General features: G+C 38.6%; 1 protein-coding gene across 2 annotated transcripts in view; it reads right to left on the bottom strand.

Annotated features, from left to right (window-relative positions):
• The window catches only part of SPON1 (spondin 1), a 188,831-nt gene that overhangs the window by 24,519 nt on the left and 141,711 nt on the right, over positions 1 to 22,601 (bottom strand). For both annotated transcript variants that reach the window (XM_027699362.1, XM_027699354.1), the window contains exon 7: positions 6,776 to 6,840. In XM_027699362.1, coding sequence (XP_027555163.1) covers positions 6,776 to 6,840 — 65 coding nt within the window. The remainder of the gene's footprint in view (positions 1 to 6,775; positions 6,841 to 22,601) is intronic.

Genomic DNA, 22,601 nt, shown 5'->3' with positions numbered 1-22,601 from the left:
GCACAAATTGTTATTAAAGCTCTTTTCACCACTGAAGACTTCTTTTAAGTATGCAACTGTACACATAATCTTCAGTAGTTTTACACAGGGATATTTATCAGTGAGACAACACCACATTAAGGCTGTGTGAGTTGTAAAGAGCAGAGCATCAGACACAATAAATTGAGATGTTTAACAGTGAAGAATAAGATGAGGAGAAGGAGTTATTTTATTGCATTTCAGAAGACAGTGAAGAGTTCTATTTCTCACTTCGGAGGTTCTCCATCTAACAGCATCTAAGTAATTGCTCACTGATCTAATGTGGAGGCCACTTTCTGTGGGCACAATAGCAGCAAATTACAGTAAAGTGAAAAAAAACCGCACAAACAACCACCCCAAAACGCAAAAGTTAAAAATATAAGTAAAATAAAAGTAAAACAAGAAACAAACAAACACTGAAGGCACAGATAGGGCTTGGCTTTCAATTGCCAAATGCTGTAATGAAAACTTATTGATCATAGCAAATTCACTGCAGGATCAAAACATATAACAAACATTCTCTCGCCCGAATTGTGACAGAAGAATTCTGGAAGATTGAAAGAGCTTTCATTCAAGAATAAAGGAAGGAAAACGTAACAAAGTAGGTCAGCATTTTTCCCTCCAGCTAGTGTGATCTGTCAACTCAAACTTATTTTGGATCAGAACAGTTTTGCGTTCCCCGTCACCTCTCCATAGAACACTCCATGTTTGATTTCTGGGACAGTGTGCTTTGTTGCCCAGTTTAGTCATATTATCTATCTCAAAGCTAAAAAAAAACCTTACTTGGGAATATGCTGATATTTTCTCATATCCTCCTTGCAAGCCAGGAAAAACAGCCCTAATATCTTTCTAGTCAGAGAAAAGATGTGCATGACTTGATATGGAAAGAAGTTGACGGGATAATTTTAGGAGATAATGAGATAACCATACTAACTTATAAACTTTGGACTAAATACTTCTATCCATCTGAATTATAAAGGAATAGGCCTCCTTTTCTGCTAAACTTCACATTCGAGTGCTTACTGGGGTTTTTTCAGGTAATCTCCAAATAAATGGAAAAGAGCTGCTTAAATGGTTGAGAAAAAAACCACAGGACCATGACTACTCACACAAACAACACAGAGAGATGAAATGGAAACAGGAGAGACAATAAGAAAGGAAAGAATAGTTTTCTAAACTTCAAATAGTTCAGAATTATAATAAAGAAAAATGGCTTTCACTCAATGCACACTGGTTGTAACTAGGAATGGACTGAGGTGGTAAAAAGGTTGGAAAGCAGTAGGGTTTTTGCATTAAAAACAAAGTAAAATGAGAGAGGAGTAAGAAAACTCTTCAGAATATTTCAGAAAAACCTAAACTTTTAATGTCAAATACTCTCATCATGCCATTTACTTAGAAAAAAATTGAAATATTTTATCTCTAGGTTGACCCACTAAATTTAAAATTATTAAACAAAACAAAAAAATTAGTAAATAAAAAAGGCATTATGTGCTTAGTAATAATTACAATCATACTGCTGGAAACCCCTATCCAAACATATTTGTTCTTCTAGCTAGGACTGCAGACTGAAACTCTGGCAGGATAGAAAATGGAAATAGGTATCTTTGTCCAGAGAAGTGAGATCTTGCCATTTTTTTAGAATCTCAAAGGTTTAACAGAAAGTTAAAGCTACTTTGTTTGGGGTTTTGGTTTGTTTTTGTTTTTTTTTTTCCAAATGAATATCACCTTTTTATGTACCAGGAAAAGACAGAATAAACAGATAAAAATACTGGTAAACTCACATTATCTCTACTGGTATTTAATAATTTATAAGGTCTGAGCAATTAATAATGGGGTACATGACACACTGGAAAATTATTTTCATCCTGTATCTGATCCATGTTTGTATTTATCAGTGTTATGCTATACATGTCCATGGAAGTCTGTATTCCACGGTGTGCATGGGGATGCCTTCTTCCCTGCTTTACAGGAACAACAGATAGTGATTAGACACAAGAATTGTGACTCAAATACTTCTCCCTTTGTGGCACAAGAGAGATGGCTGGATTTGAAATAACAGGAATAAAGAATACAGCCAAAAATGAAAAAATAAAAATAATTAAAAAAAGGGGAATTCAAGGAAAATTATAAAAAGGTATTAGCTCCTGGATAATTTGATGCATACTAACATGTCTTGCCTCCTTTATCCCAAATTCTTCTGTCATGCCTTGATTATTTACAGGTGCCAGATATGCAGATTTGCATAGCAGTGGTATTATCTGGTTTTGATGTATTTTATCCTCCATACCACCAAGGGCCAATGATTTGCAGCTGAGTATGAAAATAAAATTTGGTTCTGCCTGAAACATGGCTGTGAGGAAGGGAGCAATGGGGTGTGCTCTTGTTTATACAAGAGAGATAAGAAAAACTGCTTTGATTTGACAGCATGCTGTATACTGATACCAGCGTGCTCAAGGAAGAATGCATTCCCTGCGAGGACTTTAAAGTCAGAATTTCAGACACACAACTTGGTAATACAAATATAAGCAACAGCAGAATGTTTTATTACTTTGCCTGGCACTCGCCCTTCTCATGCTACCAATATTCTCCCTCAGCTGGGCGACCATAAAACTGGTTCACAAAGATCACCCAAATCTGTCTCCTCGTACATGTGAGAACTCAGGAGGGTTTTCTGCATACTGGAGCCCTGGATAAGAAACTGAATGAAGGATAATGAAGGTGAGTGATAGGAAGAATAATAATAATGGAAAACAGTGACAAAGAGCAAATATAGGGACTGAGGAGAAGAATGATAAAAAGCAGACAGTGAAATATGATGGGATATAGTTTCCACACCAATAATCATACTGGGGGATGACAATATGCTGAAGTGTATTAACCTTAATTGTAACTAACAGAAAGCACTTCAGAAAACTACTTACTGTCATTGTTTCCTTCCCTGCTTAGGGCTGGCAACTTGTTTTGGCCCCTACTGTAATTTCTTTTATCTGACTCATGTCTGAAGCTAAAGAACTCTCCCTGGTGAGGCACTTTGTGCCCACTGGATCTGTACTTCTTCTCTGTCAGCAGAAGAAAAGGTCCCAATTATATTTCCCTCCTTGTCTCTGGTGTCATGAACCAAAGACTTTTGACATGGTGAGATTTAGACATACACTTACACACTTCATGCCCTCTATACAAGGGCTTGAAAATTTACTAAATGAGGTGTGACTGGTCTCAGGAGTCACAGCCTTATTGACCAGCATTGACCGGGGAGAAGAAAAGCCATTTAAGTCCGTGATGAATCCGTGAGAGGTGCCCAGGCAAGATCATCCTCTCACATGTTATTATGGGTGACCAGAGTGGAAACACAAGGGTTCACAAGCAACTACTCAAGATGTGGGCAAGAATTAGCATCTTGTCTTGTCTTGCTACAGCTTCTGTAAGGAGAGGAGGTGCTGCATCTCCCTGGCTGTTTTGGAAAGATTGAGAGGAGCTGGCAGCCCCAGGGACAGGAGGTACTGCATCCCCCTGGCTGTTTTGGAAAGGTGGAGAGGAGTTAGGAGCCCCAGGGGGAGGCACGGTGCCCATCCTGGCTGGCAATTCCTCTGAATGGGCAGTGGGGCTGGTATCTGGGGCTGTGCCGAGCCTCAGGGTGTGTTTCCATCTGATTTCTCTTGAGTTTCCCCTGAAAGGATGGGCCTGACTGAGCTGCTGCCTCTAATGAGCAAACACTGGGCCCATAAGTCTGCCCTCCATTACAGTGTTTGTCAGCACCTCTGTGTGTGTCCCTGCCCTCCAGCCCTACTGTCTCTGGGGTGTTATTCTCCCATACAATATTCACCAGGGTGGCAGCCTGGTGTCCACGGTGCCTCATCCCACATTCTCCACAACAGCAGCAATTAGATTAATGCTCTTACAGCCCTCTCACAGGCTTTGGTGGCAATTGTTCCTCTTCTCCCTCTGATTTTAAGTGTAATTGCCATAAGTAACTTGGTAATCTAACTTGGGTAGGGTTGGCAATAACATTCATTATATGGAATTGGGTGGTAAACTTTGAAGTGAGAGCAGGCTGAGTTTGACAATTTCTGACAGTTTGGACCTCCATAAATAAATTAGTGTTATGCATTTTATAATTGTTGTGAAAAACATTCAGGAAGGTTTTTATGCTGTGCTTATTGTGACACATTGTAACACCACTTTGGCACCACTATCATACCATATTATACATTAGATACATAACCAATGATTATGCAAAAGAAGAATATTCATGACTTTTAGACAATTCTTGATTAGTAAGATGGTTGTGCTATGCATAATAATAGACCAAATGTTTATCCTGAGGAGTCATTATCCAACACTTGCACAGATCTAATCTAAATTCCAAGAAGGAGCATCCATTAGAGTAAATGGGAAATTAACACCAGTTAGTGGATATTGAAAGTTTTCTCTTCTTGTGTGCTTAGACCATAATTTTAAATGGAATTAAAAACTAGGACATCATGGCAATATATGATTAAAAAATTGTATAAAAAGTCAAAAATCAAACACTACCTGTTAAGTGAAGGGTTAGAGGAACCCTTGAGGAGCATTTGAAAGCACAAATATAAAGATTTTTTGATGTTACTGAAAGGTAAGAACTGTCATATAGAAAAGGCAAGAATTGACTGGAAAAAACATCTGAAGGATATTGCAAAAGCATTTGCAGGTATGTCTGTAAACAATATCCCTTAGAAAGTATCTGAAGTTGTTCATACTCAACTTTTTTTGTGAAGTTTCTCAGGGTCATATTAAATTCAGCATTATGATCATAGGGGAAACATACTTTAATTAGCTTTGATTTTTGTGATGTAACATATTCAAGATGATGGATTGAGAGTCTGGAGCAGGAGATCCTCTCTTCATCTTCTGTAAAAAAAGTACAAACCTGTTCCCTTGTCAATGCCAAATCATTCCAAGCACCCACAGCAGTCAGTTCCTAGTAGTGTTGCTCACTTTAATGCATAAACATCAAATATAAATGTTGCTTTATAAAAGTAACTGAAATCGGAATGAAAAAATACCTGGCTTGTTTCAGTCTGAGAAGTCACCAGAGCAGAACAGAGAAGTGGATGAAAGGTTCCATTTAAAAAAAAAAAAGTGTTAATTTTGAGTGAATAGGAAGAAGGCAGCAACGGAAAAAAATTCTACCCACAGCCACTAGAAGGCAAACAATAGCAAATCTAAACCCCGAAAATATCAGTGGGATAAGACCATAAATAGAGATTGCCATTACTGTCACCTCAACTGACCACTTACATTACACCTGTCAAAAACAGCCTAACCTGCAATTCCTGTGCAACAGAGCCTACATCTCTGTCTCAGGGTTAAAATATATTCAAGTGATGGAAAATCCATCTCATGCTCAGGTAAGCTGCTCTGGAGGTTAGTCACAGTGGTAAAGTCTTTTCCCATACCTTTAGTGAGAATTTCCTTGTCACAAATTTCCTTAGCTTCCATGCTAGGAGGGATTTCATACTTTGGCCTTGTTTTTTTTTTCCCCCCTAGATTAAAGAGGGATCAGCTATCAGAAATCTTTTTACTGTTTAAGCTGTGCTCACCTCCTAACCTCTTTTTTTTTTTTTCAGAGAGGGAGGTGATAAAGTGAACAGCTTAAGTCCTAAGCTGCTTGAGAGTTTCTAAGCCCCTTAGGGTAGGGAATGTTTTCTGAAAACTGAACTCTCTTGCAGTTTTTTTCTGACTACCCTCCAACTTTTCACATACTTGCTGAGATACAGATGACAAAGCCAGGCACAGCATTTCACTGCTTCCCTTATACTTTTTACAGAGGAAACAGGACTACCTGGTCTGTACAATCTTGCAGTAAACTAATTGACCTGCTTCTCCAAGGACTTAATTTGACTGTCAGCTAATCAGGTGACCCCTTCTACTGAGCTCTCATCTTTTGTCACTTGTTGTAAGTCTCACTCATTTGGGCTTGGATAGTATCAACTCTGGGCCAAGTACAGATAAGTTATTCCAGAAACATCACCCTGCCCTGACACCTCCCCCACCTCCCTTGAAAGGCCACCAGTAAACTCAAGAATATCCAGAAAGAAGAGTTTTGTCCTCTTTTCTGCTGAGTGCCAGAGGGAGGACCCTGGGAAGGCAGTTTTCTGTCTCGGTGAAACAACCGAGCACCATCAGGATCATGATGCTACTACCATGGAATGTTTCAGATAGGCAATTTTGAAGAATTAGTCCTTTAGACTGAGAGTTGGTGGATGAGGATTTGCTGTACCAATACAAAGCATTGTCAAAGTCTTTGAGGTAGGATGCTAAAAAATACTGCTCCTATGTGTACAATAGTATGACATATATTTGAGCAAGCATAGAATAAACATCACCACTTATTTGCAGAAGGCAAAAACTCCACAGGACAGTCCTGCTGCAATAGTGAGTGAACCAAAGCATGTAAAAAATGAAGACATGCTGAAGAGGAAAGAAAGAGAGAAGCAGTTGCTGGGGAAAAAAACAAACAAACAAACAAAAAAATCAAACTAAAAGCCAAAAGCTCTCCATACTCCCTCAAAAGAAATAAAAAAAAAACAACAAAAAAAAAAAAAAAGACAAAAAAAACCCCAAACCAACCAAACCAACAAATCCCTCCCCCCATTTATCAACATATTTTTAGATTATTTCTTTACCGGAGTGAATGGTTATGCGAGACAATTAGAGCGGCCCATTACCCCACACTCAACACAAGGCTATTGAGGCACACAATTCCCCACTTACTTACACATTCAGAGGTTGCCAGGCCGGCCACTGAGCTTTGGCTTTGATGACGGTTAAAACCTCATCGCTCTGTTAAAAGAGGCAAAACAAGAAAGTGATTGGGACAATTTTACAATGAGAGTGATGTGACTTAGAGCAAAAAAAAAAAAACAAACAACAAAATACCCGACAACCAAACCAACTATGAGGCACTGTGCCTGCCGATTCTGACTATGAGAAATATGCTTTGTCCTTTTCGTTGTCTGGGCACCTTGTGTCCTCGGTTGCACAGGATCCATCAAGGATCCTCTATGAATGCAGGAGGCAAGAGCAGTAAGCAAAGGCAGTCAGACCTTGGGCACAGTCTCTTCACCTTCTGTAGGAACTGGAGTGACCTTAAAACACCAGCAGCAGTTTGCAGACAATGTTATTTTTGCATCGTGAGCAAAGAGAAAGCTTTCACCAGGAATTCATCAGGTTAAAAAAAATAAGCAAGGACAGAAAAATTGCTCTTAATACATTACAGATCTACATACAAAAGTCAGAGGCAGCTCCTCTAGGCAATCTAACACACTCTGTGAACATGTATGATATATTATTTATTATTCTTATACATGTAAGGATGTAGAGTCCATGGTGGATGTGTGGCAAACACCACCATTGATAACATTTTCTCTTTGCTCTCCATTTATGCACGTGAAAATTATAAGGTGAAATACAGCAGCCATCTCTGAAAGCTCACAGTGTGAGTACGAAGATTATTTCCTGAAGTCTGTTTGAATTCCCGCATCAGCAGTTTTAAACTTTATATTGGTGCAGTAAACCCAGGACAAAGGCAGGAGACTGTTAACAAGGCTCTGATGCCCAAAAGATATCTGTCACACTTTTTTAGAAGCATTTTCCCCATCTCCCCTAGGAATCCACCCCAGTAATTCGCCTGGAGGAACACAAAGTTCACAACTCACTCACATGATTTCTACTGTCTTTTTAAAATATTTCCCAATTAGACCAAGAAACCCACTTCATACATTACCAGTAATTGGCACTTCCAACAGAGCTGACCTTTCAGTTTAGTGATAACAGTGCCATTTCTTGCTTGATAGCAATAGTTCTGACATCCCAGACTAGTTCTAGTCCATACACACCCCTCTTCAAAGGAAACAAATTTCACTGGTTGTTTCTACCACTGTCACTATTTTCAGACTCCCTCTTTTTACCAAAGCAAGGGCATTACAGCACTGATGGGCCCTCTCTGTGACACATAAGGTTTTCAGGCTCAGGAAATATATATGTGACCTCTCCCTTACACCAAGTGGATGGATAAGACATTCCTTGGAAACCGTTTATATATATACAGATGCTTGGCCAAAGCCTAGACCACAGGAAGTGTGCTGAGCTAAGAGAGTTGAAAGTCTGACTCTACAAAGGCAAGTAAGTATAAAAAGACTTCATCAAACTCCCATACTAGTGATACGGCTGGAACAAAGAGAATTTTGTGTTGAGAGGGAGGAATCAAACAGCAGGCAGGAGGGCCGTGCCAGCAGGCAGATCCACCGGGGCAGGCAGGCACTGGGGAGCCGCTGAAGGCTGAGCCACCAGCACAACCCTCTCTCCCAGCCTGCCTGCTGGGCTGGGTGGAACCAAACAGAGATGAGATCCATGCAGGAAGGATGCATCACATACAGGTTCATCTATAGTAACCTTTACATCCATGCCTTCAAAAATAGAAGAGACAGTTGTGTGCTCAAAGTGATTTAAAAAGAAACTCATTCCACGAACGAAGTTAAAAGTCTGAAGTTAGAAGACATTAGTTCTCTTTCTCCGATGACAGAATTTGCCTTAATTTTTAATTTTCCTTGTTTCATCGTCCTCAAACTTTCCAGCTGGGCATGTCTTCATTTGCTTGCCTTGAGAACACATTTGCATTCAAAATCATTAACTGTGTATTTTACATCGCAACAAAAGTCTGTTATGAGCATAGATGATTATGTTTATTAAAGTAATGCACTGCTTATCTAATAAAAGGCAGTAATTATGTCACTAGCATCCAAACCACTCATGTCTGAAAGCATTTCAAAATGTGCTATTCAAATTAAAAATGCATACCAAGAGTAGATGAACAATGACTAATAGATTAGTAGTAAGTGCAGAGGGAAGAAAATAAGGAACAAAGCGTGGTGCATTCAGACATCCCTGAATTTTAAGGAAAGTGAAAATTCAGATGCAAGCACTGAATTCATGGATACTTTCTGAATCAAAATGAAAAAATGCAGAATCCATTGCTCTGTTGAGCCTGGAAGGAAAATACACTTTCTTTTGTACCTAGAGCTCCTTGACAGTTATGTAGGATTAAGATACAACTTGAATTAAACCATTGCTATTCCAGACTGATGTTCTAATTATGCAGTTGTCTCTATCATGCAGATTTGCAATATTTATTTTATGTTTTTTTTAAATGTAACTCCTACACTGCTATCAGTGCCAGTGTATATTTACATGCACTGGCAGACAGACAGATACACGAGTAGATACTTGTGTACAGTAACAAGTTTTCCTTGGACAAGTCTTTACATCAAGAAGATGAAATCCTGGAAAACAATCCAGCCAATTCATCCTTGGGGTCTGCAAGGCTGTTGCCATGTGGGGTCTGGCTGCCAGGCTTGGCATCAACCTAGAGATCCCAGCTCCGCTTTCCACATATGTTGTCACCAGCCTGCATCTCCCCCACCTGCAGCAGGGATCGGGCTCGGGGAGTCCCCCCCAGAAAGCAGTGACCTTCCTCTGCCTCCAGACTCTCCAGCTGACTTCCACATTTCTGGGGGAACATGACAGACTTAAGCAGCCCAGACAAAGAGATGTTATCCACCACACGAGTTCAGAGCCTCGTGAACAATCTATGGATAGAGAGCAACCCACAGAAAAGATACAGTGCTTGGATTTCTGGCCAATCTCTTTAACTACAGTTATTGGCAGGTGGTAGAAACTGAGAGGATATGAAATACCTGAAGAGAAACCCACAAATTAATAATATGGAACTAGTTGATGTAACCCAACTGCCTTGAATAACCAAAATGCACAGACTTTATAGTAGAGGCATAGAACATCACATACTTTTTATTAATTTTATTAACATTTTCTTAGTGCTTGCTGTCCTACATTTATACCCATTTTTCTCTTCTCTTCATATTCCCAATGTTTTGCTTTGATTTTTGAAGTAAACAAACTCTCAAATTCACGTCAAAATATGGGAAAGAGAACGAGGAGGTTTCACTGTGGTATGTTGCAAGTTGTCTTGGAAACAATGACTCACAAGTAATGAAAGTGTTACATTTTGAAAAAGAAAACTAAGATTGTTTACTAGATGATGGAGTGTTAAAATGTCACATCAGAACAAGTTAAAGGGAAGGGCACCAATGCTCTTTCTAGGAGCTGATGAAAATCCTTTAGGTCAAGTCTGATACAGGCCTCTTCCAACAATAAAAGTGGGGGAAAAAAGGGGAAGAAAACTGTCTGTCAACAGTCACAGAGACAGATAGAAATAAAGTATATCTCTGGAGTCATCATGGTAGATTAACTTCAGTATAATTTGGATTTTGGGTTAAGTTAAAACATGCACAAATATCAACCAACCATCCTTTTCTCCAGATCCACTTTCTACATTGGTGTTCAAGCTGGGGGTGGGTGGCTGATTCAACAGCTGTTCCCTATGAAAGTCCCCAATGAAAGTTCCCTATGAACTTTTCTCCAAATAGTCCTAATAGCATGACTTTAAAAGGTTGATAATGTTATTCTAAAAAAATTAATCAATTACTTTACACCCATTTGTTCCTGCAATGTACAAATGAATGCTCATACAGAATAAAGTAATTAAATGGCAAACCATAGTGGTATAAAACCACTGCTAAATTAGATTGTTCAACCGTGCACCTACAAAAGATTAAAAACTTTTCCTCAGCTTCAAATGAAAAGTGGGACGTAGCTCAAAAAGGCAGCATTAAAGATAGAATTTGATTTGAAGTCTTTCTCAACCAAGGGGATTTAAAACAGCAAGTTTAAAGGGTAATATCCATTAAAAAGTAATGAAAGCTTTCAGCAAAAGTTTTAAGTATCATCTGAATACTTTTAGAAAGAAAGTGAGATTAGTAGGATCTGGAAAGCCACGTAAACTATTCCATGTGCTCCAGCTGCTTTTTTGGTAAATTACACGATCAGTATCTTTTCTATACTGGAAGTTATTTTTACAAGTTTTATTACTGTTTTTATTTCATGTGTGCCAAATAACATTAGAAAATATCACTGTGCAGATCACTTAGCACCTCGTAATAATGAAATGATTCGGTTCAGCTAAATAAATGACAGTGTGTTATCTGACATCCAAATCACAGTCAGATCCAATGAACCGTGGGAATGAAAAACACCTGGTTTGGGCCAGAGCTTAATTTCACTCATTTCATACTGCTGCTGCTTGGCATTCATTCCATTGTTTTAGAGCAGAGAACACTTAATTCCTTCCACAACGCTCCTCATACTGTCTGAATGCCTTTCTGTCCACAGTGGACTCATTTTCGCAAGTTTCTTGGAAAATAGAAAAAGCAACATTATCTCCAATTCACAGATGATGAATTGGATGTCTTCTGGAAACAAACCTACATATCTGAATTTTAAGATAGCATCTCCCCTGCAGGATCATCCTTTCCCTCAAAAATAATTTGTTATTGAAGGAGAAAGAGATAAAGTGAGAATGAAAAAGTATAATGCACAGTATGTCTTCTGTGGGGAATAAAATGCTATAAAAATTAGAATGATACAGTGCTTTGGAGGGATAGTTGGGTGCTCTTAAAATCTGATCAGTCTTCTATGATTAGTATAAATAGACCTTATTCCAACTCCACTGTGGGCAGACACACAGAAATCACTTTACGGTGAGGAAAAAAACGTATTTTCAGTTCATGAAAGTAGTTTCAGGCTAATAGAAGTCTTTGAAACCTCAAATTCTGGCTCCTTGTTGCTACATATGCTGTACATGTTATCAGGAAACATTTAAGAGAATACAGAAACCTGTTTGCGTGCTCTGAGTAGCCAGGACACCTACAAGGATACCTGAAGACTCAGCACCACAGGCAAGAGGATGGTACAGCTGTTCCTCTTGGGCTTAGGTTCCTCACTCACTGCTAAAAGGATGTGTCTGCTTGGGACTGACCACAGGAAGGTCCCTCTTGAAAGCAGACAACTTTCTTCTAAACTAGGAGTGGTGACAGTGTTTGCTATAATGCCCAAACTACTGTTTATACCTTGATATGGGTGCAATTTTCTATCAAGAGGTTTGTATTTACAGCTGTTCTAAAACTGCCCCTGCTGCTGAGAAAAGGGATATCTGAACTCTGGACTATGATTTTCATCTAATAACCACTTAATGTTAGAAAGATGTTACCAGGTAGAGATGGAAGGGACTGTAATTTTAAGTACATGTACTTAAATTCTGCTTAAGTTATGAGTAAGCTGTACCTTCTTTATTGTCATAGGATTGTTATGATACAATAGCACAGCTTTCAGTAGAAGCTGAGTTGCATGATATTCACTTATGAAGAAGTTCACTGCAGCAATAGATATGCCAGAAGGTACATTTCAAGACCAGATAAAAAGGCACTATTTAACTCCAGTACAAATGTACACTTCCTTTCCAGGTTAAGAGAAAAATAAAAACCAGTCTTATCTTTAAAGTATTATCTAATACGAAATACAAGGCTATATAATGCTCAACACATTATGGACTTCCATGATGTATTACTTAAAATACAACGTTTTTTCCAGGCTGATAAAATCTGCAGACATCTTGCCCACCTCAGTTTTACAGATGTATTTCAATGAAAAAGGGACACTGATGTGGGCACATTGCTGAAATTTGTAAAAACTTTAAAAGAGAAAGGAAGTAGCTGTCTCTGCTGTGATAATAAAATATTTCTGTGATAATAAAATATTTCTGTGATAAAAGCAGTTATAACTTTACTTGCTCTGGAGTTCAACTTCATGGAAATATACACATTTGCTTTATAGTAACTGTGAATGTTTGATTAACTCCAATATCAGTTAACCTGCTTTGAGTCTGCCCAGGTTTCTGAGGACTTCTTGTTTATGTGGAGCATGGCATAAATTTCCCGTAGCTGTTAGCATGCTCATTACCAAGACTTATTTTCAAGGCCACTATCATGAGATGTCAATACATCTATTTTTCTGTGGATGTAGCCAGGAAGGCTGCTGAAGTTGTCCTAAGACTGAGATGCAGTTCAGCATGAAAAGATTTCTTAATGAAAGTATGTGCAAAAGCTGTTTTTTCCTAGTTCATAAAAAAAAGCGCATTTTTGAAAAGGTTAAGCTTTTAGTCAGAAACTGCTTCATTTGGGAGGGGAAAAAAAAGACCGTAATTAAAGACAAAGACTTATTTTTACCATATGACAACAACTACATTCTCTTTAAATCTATGATTGACTTAGATTTAGGAAGATTATGCTAAAGCCAGTAGCTCAGATTTGGAGTTATCATAAACAACAGCAAAAATGCATTTCAGTCTGTGGAATTATACCGGGATCTTGTTTGCCCATTTTACTTCGACTTCTCTATGTTTATGACAGCAATTTGTGGCAGCTGAGAAAACCGCCCATATTATAAGATATATAAACATGCATGACTAGAATTCATTATTTGTCTATAGTATGTAAGAATTCAATATTTCCCTGTACAAATAGCCATTTCTTTAATTAAAAAGTCTTATTTATTTTCTTCAAAAAATAGGTAATGCCACTTCAGAGAATATAAAATCTGTGCTTTTCAGTTTATCAAACATGAAAATCTGGGGGAATTTCCAGGCTTTTAATAGTGGCCAGTCAATAAGAAAACAAAATTTTGGGCTTGAGATGGATAAAGAAGTACTGCTGGGGTGCAACTGAATAAAAATGTAAGGAAAGCTGAGCATTTAAATTCAGTCCTGAATTGTTTCTGTCTGAAAACATCCCTGCTTAAGGAGAGCAAGTAACCCAGCACTTCAGACAGTCCCAGCTTAACTGATGGGCTGTACAGGAAAGCTTTCCTGAATTAGACACTTAGAAATTTTGTATTCACTTCTACAAAGAAAATTCTCTCTTTTAGATAACCATGCTGAGAATTTTTCCCAAATGTGGATACTGTCCATCTTTTCCAGAAAATATGGAAATATGTGTAAAAGCTTCACCATTTCAGGATGGGGATTGCCCAGATTATGTCTGAAAATGCATATTTTAAAAAAAAAGCTTTTAAAAGGAATCATAGGAACTCCTGATTTTGTTAATAATTACTGGGATGGGATGTAAAAAGAAGTATGTTGATTGTTACTCTTAGTCTATAACCAAAAAGCACTGATTCACTTTGCATGAACAACCTTCTGCATTACCTGTCCCACGGGGTTTTCTTTCAATGAAGTGTTTGTTTCAGGAGGTGAATGTAGGCTGAAATTAATAACAGTGCTGTTGCTAATGGCAACCCTGAAAATCGTATGCATTATTTTATTTGCATTAAGTTGCAGTTACATAATCCAGCGTGTTCCCAATAAAGCAATAATTCATTTCTGGGTAGTATAAAGCTTAGCAGTGTGTGTTAATGAGCCCTAGGTATGCTCTGAGTATCTGAGCTGTCATTTTCTGAATCTCTAGGAAAAAGGTCTCCCTTGGGAATCCAGTTCTTGATTGCATGTTGATTTTCAACTGTACATTTTGCTTCATTCTCCATAGAATGCTTTGCTGTCTCCAGGAATCTTGAAATATTTTGGGATCCTAAATAAATTTGCCAAAAACAAGGGCAAATCTTTTTACTACGTCTCAGAATGGCTGCTTTTTAAAGAAGAGGATAAATCCAGATTTTGAAGCTGATCGTAAGTGGTGTAACTCCCACCCTGTGCTTAATAGGTTTATCCAACACATACCCCTCTGTCCTCCTTCTGTCTTAACTTTCCCAATTCCATCAGTCCTTTAGACTAAACTAGCCTTTAGACCTATGTGCTATAAAACTACTGTTAAACTCTCAAATGATTGGAAATGGTGAGCACAGCAGAAAAGACACAGGGGAAAAAAAACCCAAACAACAATCCAATGCACAAGGCATTCTGTGTGCAATAAAGCAGCTGTATGCAACTGAGTGGCAACCTGCAAACAGCAAGACAAAAAACTGCATTCACTGGAGATAATGATAAAAGTGGTTATAAGCATTAGGTTCACTCATCAGATTCATATTCAGGTAACTATAGCATTTTTTGCTCAGGCTCCTTGAAACAGTTTCAAAACAGTCAGGGATGAAAGCATTAGACAGGCTCTTGGGCATGTTATGAATAAGTGAGTTTCAACTGCTTAAATATCAGCAGGAAACCTCAGGAGAAGGCTGGGGCTGCTCTTAGAAACAGCCCAGGGAACGGGGACAGAGAACAATTCTGTCATCTGGTGAATTCTGGCAGTGAGACTCTAGGTGTCATGAAAATTCATTCTGCTGCTTTGCTCGCACATTAGCCAAATGTGGTAGCTCGAACAGAGGAGAAATAATTATTTGGATAATAGTAAGTGATTTTAAAGAAGACCAGCAAATTAGCTCGGGAGGTGAGCTTTCCTGACCCTTGACAGTGCTTTGACAAATCAATGTAGGCGCTTTTTTTCCATTCAGTATGCACAATATAAATATTCTAAATGTGCTTTAGCTGCTTTACAGAGGCAATTACAACAGCTTAATTTTCCTTCAGTAAAGCTACTGTGTCTAAGCCACCCTTCACTATTCCTTCCAAAAAAAGCCCAAACCGAAACCACCAAAAAACCCAACCAGGATTATAGCCTTTAAACAAATTAAGGAATTGAGGATCCTACCCTGAATTATATTTTCTGGAATACTCTGGAAAGGAGTATTCTTTTAGAGAAATCAATTTCACATCCTTTCCTCCCCACACACATGTTCAGCACTGCCCTGACAAACAGGTTGCTGCCATGGGGTCCATTCCTCTGGCACTGTGTAGTCTCACGGTTTATGCTTTGACATTCACCTGTCTCAGAGCTTAATGATCAAAACACATGCATCTCGGATTTTTAATAAAGTCATCTCAGTCTCTGACAGGACTTAGGAGAGCAGGGTTTTAAGAAGAATGTCAGAGATTTCTCCAAGGAGTGGAGATGTTGTCATTTTTCCTTTACCACCTCCTTTCCTTGCAGCTGTCTTTCCTTGGAAAAACAACTCAGTCTGCACTGTGTGACTCAGGACCATCTACATAGTCCTCCACAGGTAGGAGCTCCAGTCTGATATCCCTGATTCTGCCTGTGTACTTTAATTTTGCCTCAGCTTTGCTTCTGCCCTCCTGTAAGTCAGGAGAGATAAACAGACAAGGTGATGGACTGCACTGCCCATGCTGTGGGCAGGATTGGCTTTGTCAGGGGCGTGGATAGCTTTTGTTTTTCTCTGACAGGGAACTCTCCTGCCCTGCTTCCTAGTGGGGATTAGTATACAAGAAAGGTTTTGTTTAGGTAGATGCTACATGGGTGCAGTGGTGTCCTCCCAACCTACCACCTTCTCTGCTTAAGCAGTGGCACTAGTGCCAGTCATGACGGCTGTGTCCAGCTTAAGCTGGGCACTGGGGAGACAGATAACAACACCATAATTTAAGGCTATAAATCTTGCTCAACAGCTAGTTGAGCATGTGCCAACCAAAATAGGGCTGATGTGCAAATGTGACTGCATCGATCCATGAATGGTGGGCAGCCCAAAGCCTGTTGGGCTCTCCTTCACGCCAGAAATGTTGCACACTGGGATTTCCCTGTGAGCAGGGATGCCTCTCAAGGTTACTCCTCATGGTTCAGCATATCCTAGTGACGTCAGATACCTGATAAGTGAATTGGGAATAAGAGCTCTGATGCTCTGAAATCTTAGCTATGTGTTATAGGATTGCGCACATGCAGTCCTTTAGTCATAAACTGTTGACAAGTCTGTGACTAAGTCTGGATTCAGCTGCACCTGAACTCCTCTCTGAGAAGGAGTTTAGAACACAAGGGGGTTTTCTCTGAACCTCGTGACTCAGTGGGAGGGTCTCCCTCACAGTTTTGTCTGACCCCATCCTTTACACAGTAAATACTCAAGTGGACCTTGCCATCGAATCTTGTTAAACCACTGTCATATTTACCATCGAACTTCTTTAACTCACTGTCTTATAAAAATCATATATATTGTTGCTTCTCTCTTGTAAGAAGTGCATCTCCCCATCCACAATAACAGAGGCAAATCCAGAAACTGAGACTGACCCTGAGAAGTTTCCTTTCTACTTCTTAGCAATTTGCAGGATCTGAGCCTAGATAATGTTCTTATCCACCTCTGAGGGCTTGCTCTTGTGCTCCAGCAGTTAGACAGCAGAGAAATAGTTCTATGTTATTGCTTGGTGGGGTTTTTTGTTGTTATTTTTGGTTTTTTTTTTGCAAGCTATCCAGCACTCACTGTTCCCTCAGATGAACTAACTGTTCTCAGGTCAGATGAAGGTTATCTCCCTGCCTGGTGCCCACAACATTTGTTGCTTAAAGAGCTTCAAGTATCTTTAGATCAGGTAATATGGCTATATTTTACATGTGCCACTGAGTAGAATTAATGTTTAAAGAGGAATTACATAATAATTACAGCTTTTAAATCAGGAGGAGCTGCTATTAGAGTGACATCTGCACTTGATATAATTAACATACTAGGCAAGAGCTATTAATTCCACTGTGGAAAGTACTGTTTGTGTTTCTATTTGCTTACTTAGAAAATCAAAAATAGAAGAGAAAACCAAGAATTAAACCCTGTAGCCACAATGCTGCTTGTCATCCTAAAGGAATCGGAGATAAATGGGTGATGTTGTCTCTGTAATAAGGCTCATATGAAAAAATGTGTTTATCTTAAGGAACGTCTCTAAAGTACTCTGGAAAAGCCATAGGACATCAAATTGCTGAGTGCAGCATTCACGTAGTTATTTTATTATCAGAATATTTCTAAATTAAAGAACATAAACAGAAGCTTGCACTCGAAAAGAAGGTATTCACCATATTGCACTGTACTCACATGCCACAATATTAATTCTAAAAATAAGCAAACAGTGAGAAACAATCACTGCAGGGATGTCAAAATAAATTTCAGTAATTTGATTTCAGCTGTAAGATACCAATGACTGGTAGGGACCCATCTTAAGGCTGTGTACCTCAGTATATTGCTAAAAAGGCTTGTTGTGATGTACATCCTTTGATGTTTCACACAGCTGTTTTGAAATTACATATACACTGACCCAGTTATATGCTTATCTTTAAAGCATAGTTCTGAAGTTAGGTTTAAATTTTAGAATTTTGCTGTTAGTCATGTTATCATGAAATGACACAGTGCATTATTATGCCATCAAACAGGCATTTTGATTATTCCATGACATGTTAGGTGCCAAAAAAAGCACGTTTCTCATACCAGTAATAAAATATGTATTTCTGTTATGATAATTTCACTTATATTCCTTTAGGTCTCTAATAAACTCTCTTCTAGTAACTCTGTAATCAGGATTGTGCAGTGTTAGAATTGTCCTCAGTTCTTTTAAACCAAGGATACCATGTACAGATACTCATTTTCCTTCATCCTTTATTTTCTCTCCCTCAAGTCCTCTCTCATACCAGGCTCCTGCTGGGGAATTTCCAGAAGAACACTGAACAAAACATCATTCTTCTCTTTATTTTTACAAAAGTAGCAGGCCAGACTTGTCCCCACTGAAGTTCTAATTCCAGGTGTTAGGCAGCTTTATTAAAATGCTTTGCCATTCCTTAAAATAAAATTAGGTTGTTTTCTTTTTATTAATCTCTAAAGAGATTAGAACTGCTCTGTTATTGCAGAGTAAACTTCCAAAGTGGTTAATAATTGGAGCAGCAAAGCATGGTAAATGCCACGTCTCATTACCAAGCCAGTGCTTGGACTCTATTCACTGGAGTAACTTTAAAGACACTCCATCCTTTGGCTAATCAGAATGGATGTTTTTAGCATTCATGTTTCTAATGCAAAAGCATGCAAAATTCACGGGGTTGTTCCATCTTGTCTTCTCCTGACACTGCAATTGTACACTGAAATAAATTGGTGGAAATGTTCTCTTACAACAGAATTGCTGAGCTGTTGCACCACAGTAACTACTGAGAGTCTATTAAATATGCAATTACTGTGGCATTCTCTGAAGTCTGATGAGCCAATTAATAGCACTTTGTATTTTCATGGCACCTTTCCTCAATGAATTTTAAAATGCCTTTCAATAATAAAGTTCTAGAGCTCTCCTGTAAATCATTTGCACCATCATACCCAGAAACTACCGAAAAGTTAGCAGACCAAACAAACCACTTACAGCTCAGAAAGTTTTCTTCCAAGCACCCTGACAAAGTGGTGTCTGTCTGACTCCCACATTGACCTCAACCTTATGATAACACAACAACATGCCTTACAAAATTAAGCCTGACAATCTATTGTCACTGGTCTTATCTGTAACTCCAAAGAAGTGACACCACGTAACCCATAAGTAAAGGTGGAGACACCAAGCTTTGTCTACTGAATGAGTTGTTGGTCACCTTTCTGAAAACTGAAGTTGCTGCATACAAACACGGCACCATCTGCAATCTGGACTGTCAATTTGAATTTGTGGTTAAAACATTAATTAATCCAGCAAGCACAATCAAGTTCTCTGTGAAACACATTAGCTACATTATTCTGCTATAAAATAACAAACAGATAAAGATAATCTGTGGCTCAAACCACATCTGTCACAAAACCAAAGCCCTTGTAAAAGCAACCTAAAAGGCTGGCTAAAAACCAGACCCTGAGCAGGCACTCGCTGTCAGCTTTGAAGAGCAAATGCATTTCTTTTGATATGCACCTGGCTATAATGGGCTTATTAATGAGGAAACTTGTCTAAGGAAGAAAGATGAAAATTTTGAACAATTCCTTTCCCCCAGTACCATCCACAAAGCTAGAGGCTTGCTATATCTCATCCTGTTCTGGAATTATTGCGTTATGATCTATGCTCAAAAAAAAAAGTGTCAACCATGAGAGAAAATTCTTTCCAACTACACATTCACCCTCATTCATCTCTACCTCAGTCAGAAATGACCTTTTGCCATGCCATCCAGTCTTGACAACTGAAATGTCAAAGCTAACTTTTCTGTACAAGAATAGACTTTGTACTGTGCTATATGCTGTGCCAAAATCCAAACAGAAGTCATAACGTTTCACAGGAACTATGCAAATGAAATAAAAGAGAAAATATAATACGATCTAGAAAGAGACCACACAGCCAAGAAAAATGGAAATCCAGTCTCCAGTAAGATCTATTCTGATGGTTAGGAAAAGCTACAAAATCTTTTCAAAACCTGGGAAGTTAGATCCAGAAATCTCTGCTGATGAACTGTTCCTGCTGTTTTACTTCTCCTCCCCACCACCCAGCTGGCTAATTATTAAACATAGTCAATGTTCAAACTTTGGAGTTACTTGAAATTTTAAGCCCTTTCTCTTCCTGTAAACTCTCGTCCCATCAGACAAACATTTGTGAAAACTCTGGGAACAAAACCCAGTTCTACCGAGCCAAGATTTAGTGCTCTGAACCACCCAGCTTCAATTTCTCCAAAATGTTCTGCTCATTTTAGAGATGAAAGCAAACTTCTTTCTCACTCTAACATCTGAAAAGATCCCAGTTGCTAACAGGCTTACACCTTATCAATTATTCATTTTCTGAGTCAGAGTTGCTCTATACAACAGGCAAGAACATTTGAAAGGGCAGATATTATTCAGGAATTAGTTTAGTTCTGAAATAACTGAATTATACAAAAGTTACTACTCTTTTTGAAGAAGGTGCTACTTGCTATAAGCATGGTCAGGTGAATCTGAATTTAACAATTACTGGAGTAATGAGGAACTTTTTTCTTTCCACCTGTTTTTCATGTTTTCCAGGTACAGGTATCTCTAAATTGCTCTGAATTCTTTTCTTCCTGTTCAGGTATACAGTTTCAATTGCATCACCCCTTCTCAAAGACTGTTCTCTTAATCACTACTTCCTACATCTCCACAGGAACTTACAAAAAGCCTTGAACAATTTACAGTTTCTTTTTTTTCTGCTTCAGGTCCACATTTCTCCTGATTTGTTCTGTACAATTCTTCTACAATAAATCACCCAGCATTATTGGTCCCATGTGGCTGCATGTCTTTCATTTGTGTGAACTAACATCCAACCACCTTACTGACTGCAGCTGCTTTTAAATACACTTTGGTGTCAGCAGTGATTTACTTTTTAATTATATTATTTTATTTTAGATGAGTGGTCCTATTGTTTTCTTAACAGCTGCTTTAAAGGCAGTGCTCAAATAAATGAAACCTCAGCATCTGAGCAAGGAAAACAACTTAATTCACAATTCCTTAACAAAAGAATTTCCTACAATAACATTCTTGATCAAAATATCACCACACTTCCCAAGTCTTTTACATTTTAATGTGATGATAAAGGGGGTCATTTCCTTGAAGAATGTTCTAGCCGAGCATTCTTGGAAGATTCTTTCACTAAAAAGACCAGCAGGGACAGTACAAAGATAAGATTATTTCTGTCTCTCTTCCAAAATCCTGAGAGACTGTTTTACCAGTTTTCTACTTCAGCTGGAAAGACAAGCCGTGAATCAAATGCTCACCAAAATTAAAGACTAGGGATTTGATCTTAGGAGAAGGTCCATTTTTGTCCTCTGATATGTGTATGTCATTTGTCTGCAGGAGCACATTTATGCTGTGTCTGGGGAAATATTGAGCATACAGGTAAACTGGTATTTCTCCAGGGAGAGATTTTAATCAGTAAAAACAAAAACACCACAATCCATCGCAAACATGTACTCTCTGCAGTGAAAGTGTGAAGCAAGAATACATTCCTGAATGTGGAAAGTACAAGTTTACCCATGTTCTGTTGAGTTGATTTTAACCAGTATTTCTTGAAAAAATATTCTGGGAATGCACTGTATATTGTTTCTTTCACACATGCATGAAGTATCAGATATTAAAAATATTTATATAATCCTATTAAACACTTCCATTACACAGAAATATTATAACCACAAATGATAAACTTGTCCACCAGTTTCAGACCAGGTAATTGCTTTCAATTTCTACACTACTGGCCTCTATTAATCTGATTGAATAAAGAACAAGGTATCGTGTAACAGTATTTTTTTTTAATAGGATATGCAGAATTGAAAAGTAACCAAATAATATCTATGGCTACTATTTCTTCTGATTCTATGCACCCGCCAAAACAACCCAGTGCAGTGCAAGGGTAACTCCATAGTGGGCTGTGATTTTTTTTTCTATTTTTTTCCATCTACCTTAATCCTTCTGAAGGTCTTTTTCTGTTCCTCACAGCAACCATTTTCAAAAGAACAGAGAGGAGGGGAAAAAGGGAAAGAGCAGATGTTTTAGGCTAATGAGCAAACAACAACAAAGTAGTTGCCGTGAGGGTCTTGACATTACTTAGAATCTGGGCCTTTTTTATTCAGTATTGGAAACGTGTTTGGTTTCTGAAAAATCATTTTCCAGGGAGCAGTTTTCAGCCTTTGTCCTCCTCTGTCACTGAACTCTGAAGGAAGTGCCAGGAAGAAGCCAAAGAGGTAAACCCTACAAGGCCACCTCAAGAAAGCATTAACCACCAGTGTCTCCATTTACCCATTAGCCAGACACAACTCCAGTTGGAACTGAGCTGTGACAGTCACTGCCTTACTTTTCCAGAGGTGTTCAAACTGCAGGTGCCCTCCTGCTCTCCCTGTAGTTCAGAACAGCAGTGGTCTGGT

This window comes from Neopelma chrysocephalum, unplaced genomic scaffold, assembly GCF_003984885.1.
Source record: "Neopelma chrysocephalum unplaced genomic scaffold, ASM398488v2 Primary Assembly neopelma1_24, whole genome shotgun sequence".
NCBI lineage: Eukaryota > Metazoa > Chordata > Aves > Passeriformes > Pipridae > Neopelma > Neopelma chrysocephalum.
This window is presented reverse-complemented; position numbering and strand designations above follow the sequence as displayed.